Raw genomic sequence first — 7,500 nt, 5'->3', positions numbered from 1 at the left:
GTTATTACTCTTGTTGTTGTTATCATCATTATTATTACTTTTATTCCATTATTTTCCCTCTCTCTATTATCATCTTCATGTAGCTACTATTATCATTATCTTCATTATCAGTTTTGTTTTAGTTATTGTTATCAGTGTCATTATAATTATACTCTAATATGATATAGTTATCATCATTGACACGTGTAACTAATGATACCACTGTCGTAATTAGTTGTACATTAATGACCTGTTGAATGATTCAGCTTGATAAAAAGATAATTGTAAATAAACATTGCTTCTGTCGTCTACAATTCACGAGAACATCACATGAATATTTTCGACAACCTCATGACGTATTCTGCCTTTTATATTTAGACTCGAACACAATTTATGATCTGGTAATGAATGTCATACAACGGCATAGAAAAATCATATCGGCAAGCTTTGTTTTTCATCACGATAATTGGGCAGAGGAATGACATGAACGTGGTTTTGTTATCATATCATTATTAACGTTTTTTTTTTAATCGTTAATGGGTGGATTTTGCAATTTGCGGATGTTCTATGGTGGTGTTTGTCATGTCTGTCATGTCTGAAGTTATGTTGTTAAGTAGATTAGCAGTTAAATATTCCTGTCTTGTTGTTAGTTACAGTTGTTAATCATGCTGTAAAGAATGTTGGCAGTTCGTACTATTATTCAAGATGTCAGTTTGGTGAGTCAACCAGTTATTTTGTTAGTCAGTGTTATCAATTAACACTGTTATTCTGTCACTCGTTGTTGTAAATTAACGTTAGTTCAGTCAGTTAGTGTTGTTAGTCATCGTTATTAATTTGCATTCTGAATCAGTGTTGTCATTGTTGTTAATCGCATCAGTCACGTTCCCAGTGCATGTCGTTTAACTAAAAATACTAACAGAGAATTCCGTAAGTGATTTCCAGGTCTTTCAGTTCAAGTTCAGCCCTCTAGTTAATCCCAGGAACTTCATTGCAGCGCCAAGTCGTGCAAGGGGCCTTAATCACCATAGTTTCAGCAGTTGGAAATCTGATGTTTCTTGAAAATGTGAAGTTTGTTTGCAACGATTATTGCCTTAGATTGGGTATTTAAAGTACGTGTGGATATATTTGTTTATGTGTATGCGTATTTTTGCATAGACATGTATCATGCAAACGTATACAGTAGCACACACACACACACACACACACACACACACACACACACACACACACACACACACACACACACACAACATGCATACATAAGAAAAAAAAGAGAAGTATAAAAAAGACGAAGATGGAGAAGGAGAAGAAGGAAAGGACAAAAAGAAAAGGAATAAAAGAAAGAAGGAACTATACGAATAAAGAAGAACAGAAATGCAATAAAGAAAGAAAAAAAGGGAAGAAAAACAAACCCTATTTTTTCCATACGGTGAAAACGAAGGAGAGGAAGAGTATAATGAAGGAAAGAGGAATAGGAAGAAATGATAAAAAATAGAATATAAAGAAATATATAACATGAAGGAAGAAGAAATAGACGAAGAAGAATTAAAGAGACGAAAAAGAAAGAGAGAAAAGAAGAAATATAAGAAGACTAAAAAAAAAAAAAAAAGGAGAAAGAGAGAAAGGAAGAAATAGACGAAGAAGAATAAGAAAATACAAAGGAGAAAGAAAAAGAAGAAACAGATGAATAATAATAAAAAAGAAAAAAAATGGAAGCGGAAGGAAAGGAAAAAAATGGACGAAGCGAAAGGGAAAGAAGAAGAAGAAAAAAAAAATATACGAAGACGAAAGAGAAAGAAATGAAAAAAAAAGAATGGGCGAAGAAAAAAAATATACGAAGACGAAAGAGAGAGAGAGGGAGAGAGAGAGAGAGAGAGAGAGAGAGAGAGAGAGAGAGAGAGAGAGAGAGAGAGAGAGAGAGAGAGAAGAGAGAGAGAGAGAGAGAGAGAGAGAGAGAGAGAGAGAGAGAGAGAGAGAAGAGAGAGAAGAGAGAGAGAGAGAGAGAGAGGAGAAGAGAGAGAGAGAGAGAGAGAGGAGAGATGAGAAGAAGAGAGAGAGAAGAGAGAAGAGAAGAGGAGAGAGAGAGAGAGAGAGAGAAGAGAGAGAGAGAGAAAAGAAAGAAGAGAGAAGAAGAGAAGAAAGAAAAGAGAGAAAGAGAGAGGAGAGGGAAAAAAGACAAAGAGAAAGAAAAAAGGGGAGAGAGAAGAGAGAGAAAGAAGAAGAAGGAAAAAAAAGAAGACAAAAAGAAAAAAACAGAAAAAAGAAGAGAGAGAGAAAAAAACTCTTTACACATTCTCTGCACGATACAAAAAAAAGTATATTTATATATAAATAGATAAAAATAAAGAGAAGAAAAGAAACACACACACACACACACACACACACACACACACACACACACACACACAAACACACACACACACACACACATACACACACACATACACACACACACATTCTCTACACAATCTGTAATTTAAGTAAAAAAAAAAAAAGACGAAGAAAAGAAGATACAAAGGTAAAGAGAAAAAGAAAAAAAGAAAACACACACACACACAAAATCTTTCATTGCATTCTCTGCACGATCTATAATCTAAGTAAAAAAACAAAAACAAAACAAAAACAAAAACAAAAAAACGAAGATAAAGAAGAAAATACGAAGGTAAAAACAAAAACAAACAAACAAACAAAAAAAAAAAAAAGAACTCTTTCACGCATTCTCTACACGATCTATAAATAAAAGTAACTTTATTTATATAATAAATAAATAAATAAACATAGAATAAATAAATGAATAAATAAATAAACATAAAAGATAATCGAGGTATTTTCTGGTGCCCGTAAAAAAAAAGAAAAAAAAGGTAACGTACAAAACACAGTCAAGGTATTTCTGGTGAAGAGATTCCTGTAGTGTGTGGTCAAAGTTTTAGTTTTAATGGGAAAATTCTGTCGTTTATTGTAAATGCGTGTTTTTTTCTCTCTGTCTTTTGGGACTTATAGATAAATAAATCACTGTGACGTCTGTTATGTTATTTATTTTATCTTATTTTATCTATCTGTTTATTTATTTATATATATTTTTTTGCATAGGTTTTGGCCTGTTAATTCTCTTCCTAGATTTCAGTAATTTGAAGGTATTAATAAAAATAAATTTCCTTACGAAAGCAAATGACAATGTTACTGTTTTTTTAAATTTATTATTATTTTTTTTAATTTCTAATTTTTATTTTTTTTTAACCCCCTTTATTATATTTCTTTCAGTCCAACTTTGGCTGTTAATTAGATATATCAAGACAAAATGTTTACATTTTAAGGAAATATACGAATTCTTAATATATAGCAGCAGGGTGTGAATAATTGTAGTAGAGTGTTCCTGTTCTAAGAAACGTTTTTTTCAGTTAACTATTATTACTATTTCAATTTCTCAGTTTATATCCCTCTCCCTTTTTGTCTGTCTACCTGGCTGTTTCTTTGTGTGTGTGTGTGTGTGTGTGTGTGTGTGTGTGTGTGTGTGTGTGTGTGTGTGTGTGTGTGTGTGTGTGTGTGTGTGTGTGTGTGTGCCTTTCTCTGTCTGTCATCCAGTTGATATTTAGGGACATTTCCGTAGATAATGCCACAAAAGAACAATGCTTCTTTCACTGAACCCTTTTCCTCGATTAGATAGAATCTCTCTCTCTCTCTCTCTCTCTCTCTCTCTCTCTCTCTCTCTCTCCCTCCCTCTCTCTCCTCTCTCTCTCTCTTTCACTATCTTCCCCCCACCCCTTCTCTCCCACCCTCTCTCCCTCTGAAACCAACCCATCACTGTGAATCGTATCAAATACCACTAAACACCTACAAAGACATACACAAAATCTATTCAAAACTACTGACCACTCCGGGAAACTGCTGATCACTCCGGGAAACTATTGATCACTCCGGGAAACTATTGATCACTCCGGGAAACTACTGACCACTCCGGGAAACTATTGATCACTCCGGGAAACTGCTGATCACTCCGGGAAAGCACAACATTAGGGGTTATAATCAGTGCTAATCTACTCCTCAAGGACCTTCACTGGAACTGGATCTCGCAGTGTCGGATGGAGCGAGTCAAGACATTGATTAACCTCGCTTAATTATTCTCCTCGTAGGCTTCTTAGTCTGTCTTGTGTCTGTCTGCATTTCTCGAGGGTCTGTCTCGGGTCTGTTTGCGTCTTTCCCGTGTTTGGTTTAGGGCTATTTTGCATTTTTTTTTGCGTGTCTGTTTTGCATTTTTTTTTTGCGTGTCTGTTTTGCATTTTTTTTTTTTTTTTTTTGCGTGTCTGTTTTGCGTTTGTCTGTCTTTCGTGGGTGTCGAGGTGGAGGCAATCTTCTGAATGTTCTTACACTGCCTTATTATTTATGATTCACTTGTACTGTCTGTTATTCTTTTATTCATTTTTTAAATTTATTCATTCATTTATTTATTATTATTATTTTTAGGGAATATCGCTTGCTGTTGTTTTCTATTGGTTATTAGTTATTAGCTGTTATTACGGGATCTATTGGTTATTATTACGTGATTTATTGGTTATTATTACGAGATTTATTGGTTATTATTACGTGATTTATTGGTTATTATTTCGGGATTTGTTTACTTTCCGGTGGCTCTCTCCTCTGCTCCTTTCACTCAGATCTTCTCTCCTTGTATCTGTTTAACCCTTTTCTCCTTTCACCTTTCCTGTATCCTATCTCCTACTCCTATCTTCCTTCCTTCCTCCCACTCCTCATCTTTCCTCCCTCCCTTTCTCCTCTCTCCTTTCTTTCCTTCCTTCCTTCCCTTTCCTTTCCTTCCTTTCTCTTCCCCACTCCCTTCCCCTTCCTCCCTCCCTCTCTCCCTCCTTCTACCCCCCCCTTCCCCTCTCTCCCTCCCTTGTACCTTCAAAAATTTAAGTACCTTTGTACACCCCCTCCCCCTCCCCCTCCCCGCCCCCCTCTCCCCAAGATGCCGGCGTACACAACTTCTCAATGAATCTCACACAAAGGCCCTCTGAAGCGCTCATCTTGGGCCGAACTTTGCGATTCTCTTACGTTTTGAAACCCCTATCTGTTTGTTTGTTTATCTGTCTGTCTGTTTGTCTTGCGTCTGTCAATATTTCTCACTGGTCTGTTTTTTTCTTTTTTTATTTCTCTCGTTTTTGTCTTACGTCTGTTTGCATTTCTCAGGTATTTGTTTGTGTCTACATTTATCTGTCTGTTTGTCTGTGTTTTGCACAGTATCGTAGTTCTCTTTCTCTCTGTCTCTTTATTTTTAGCCTCGTATGTTCAGTGTCCTTCTCTCTCTCTCCTCTCTCTCTCTCTCTCTTTTTCTTCCTCTCCCCTTCAGTCCCTCCTCCTCCCTTTACTCATATTTACTCACCTCCTTCACTCCTGACCTTTCTCCTCTTGAGACGGAGGCATAAAACAACCTTTGTCCTCTGGGAATAGGGGCGAGAAGAGAGAGAGAGAGAGAGAGAAGAGAGAGAGAGAGAGTGAGTGAGAGAGAGAGAGAGAGAGAGAGAGAGAGAGAGGGGGCGGGGGAGGAGGGAGTGAGTGAGAAAGGACAGAGAGAGAGAGAGAGAGAGAGAGAGAGAGAGAGAGAGAGAGAGAGAGAGAGAGAGAGAGAGACGGATAGAGAAAGAAATACTGACAAACCAACAAACAGATACACAGATAGCGAAGCAGATAGACACACAAGTGGACAAGCAAGACATACGGAAAGATAGATAGATAGACAGGCACAAATAAATGGCCTCCTGAAGATGGAAGACCCGGCGAGACAGACAGGCATTAGGGTCCGTCGGGTTCCTCCTCGTGACTGTCACTTAAGAAGACTGTTAATTACAGCAATTTACTTTCGTTCCTCCTGGATGATTAAGATAATTGTGACCGAGATGATTAACCGCGTCGAAAAACTCTCTTATCGGCCTCCAAGCAGAGACAACAGGCAACAGCAGGCAACAGCAGACAACAGCAGGCAACAACAGACAACAGCAGGCAACAACAGATAACAGCAGGCAACAGCAGACAACAGCAGGCAATAGCAGGCAACAACAGACAACAGCAGACAACAACAGACAACAGCAGACACAACAACAGGCAACAGCAGACAACAACAGGCAACAGACAACAACAGGCAACAGCAGACAACAGCAGGCAACAGCAGACAAGCAACAGCAGACAACAGCAGGCAACAGCAGGCAACAGCAGACAACAGCAGACAGCAGCAGGCAACAGCAGGCAACAGCAGGCAACAGCAGGCAACAACAGGCAATAGCAGGCGACAGCAGGCAACAACAGGCGACAGCAGGCAACAGCAGGCAACAACAGGCAAAAACAGGCAACAGCAGGCAACAGCAGGCAACAGCAGGCAACAGCAGGCAATAGCAGGCAACAGCAGGCAATAGCAGGCAACAGCAGACAACAGCAGGCAACAGCAGGCAACAGCAGGCAACAACAGCAGACAGCAGCAGGCAACAGCAGGCAACAGCAAGAAACAGCAGGCAACAACAGCAAGCAACAGCAAGCAACAGCAGGCAATAGCAGGCAACCACAGGCAATAGCAGGCAACAACAGACAACACCAGGCAACAACAGGCAACAGCAGACAACAGCAGGCAACAGGCAACAGCAGGCAACAGCAGACAACAACAGGCAACAACATACAACAACAGGTAACAGCAGACAACAACAGGCAACAGCAGGCAATAGTAGACAACAGCAGGCAACAACATGCAACAGCAGGCAACAGCAGGCAACAGCAGGTAACAATAGGCAACAGCAGGCAACAACAGGCAACAGCAGGCAACATCAGGTAACAGCAGACAACAACAAACAACAACAGGCAACAGCAGACAACAACAAACAACAACAGGCAACAGCAGACAACAACAGGCAACAACAGGCAACAGCAGGCAACAGCAGACAACAACAGGCAACAACAGTCAACAGCAGACAACAACAGGGAACAGCAGACAACAACAGGCAACAACAAGCAACAGCAGACAACAACAGGCAACAGCAGACAACAGCAGACAACAACAGGCAACAACAGCACAGCAGGCAAGAGCGACAACAACAGGCAACAGCAGGCAACAGTAGACAACAGCAGACAACAACAGACAACAACAAGCAACAGCAGACAACAACAGGCAACAACAGGCAACAGCAGACAACAACAGGCAACAGCAGGCAACAGCATGCAACAGCCGGCAACAACAGTCAACAGCAGACAACAACAGGGAACAGCAGACAACAACAGGCAACAACAGACAACATCAGGTAACAGCAGACAACAACAGGCAGCAGCAGGCAACAACAGGCAACAGCAGACAACAACAGGGAACAGCAGACAACAACAGGCAACAACAGGCAACATCAGGTAACAGCAGACAACAACAGGCAGCAGCAGGCAACAACAGGCAACAGCAGACAACAACAGGCAACAGCAGACAACAACAGGCAACAACAGGCACCAGCAGGCAACAACAGGCAACAGCAGGCAACAACAGGGAACAGCAGGCAA

At 40.0% G+C, this 7,500-nt stretch overlaps 1 protein-coding gene across 1 annotated transcript in view; it reads left to right on the top strand.

The window, feature by feature from the left end:
- LOC119575693 (ras-interacting protein RIP3-like) overlaps nucleotides 1-7,500 on the top strand; it is an 8,600-nt gene that overhangs the window by 834 nt on the left and 266 nt on the right. Inside the window, exons 2-5 of the mRNA XM_037923323.1 lie at nucleotides 5,915-6,246; nucleotides 6,317-6,789; nucleotides 6,880-7,072; nucleotides 7,197-7,500. The exon at nucleotides 7,197-7,500 is cut by the window's right edge and continues 266 nt beyond it. Of these exons, the coding sequence (XP_037779251.1) occupies nucleotides 5,915-6,246; nucleotides 6,317-6,789; nucleotides 6,880-7,072; nucleotides 7,197-7,500 (1,302 nt within the window). The remainder of the gene's footprint in view (nucleotides 1-5,914; nucleotides 6,247-6,316; nucleotides 6,790-6,879; nucleotides 7,073-7,196) is intronic.

The sequence above is a fragment of the Penaeus monodon genome, chromosome 1 (genome assembly GCF_015228065.2).
Source record: "Penaeus monodon isolate SGIC_2016 chromosome 1, NSTDA_Pmon_1, whole genome shotgun sequence".
In the NCBI taxonomy this organism is placed as follows: Eukaryota; Metazoa; Arthropoda; class Malacostraca; order Decapoda; family Penaeidae; genus Penaeus; species Penaeus monodon.
Note: the sequence above shows the minus strand (reverse complement) of the source record. Positions and strands in the feature narration are given on the sequence as shown.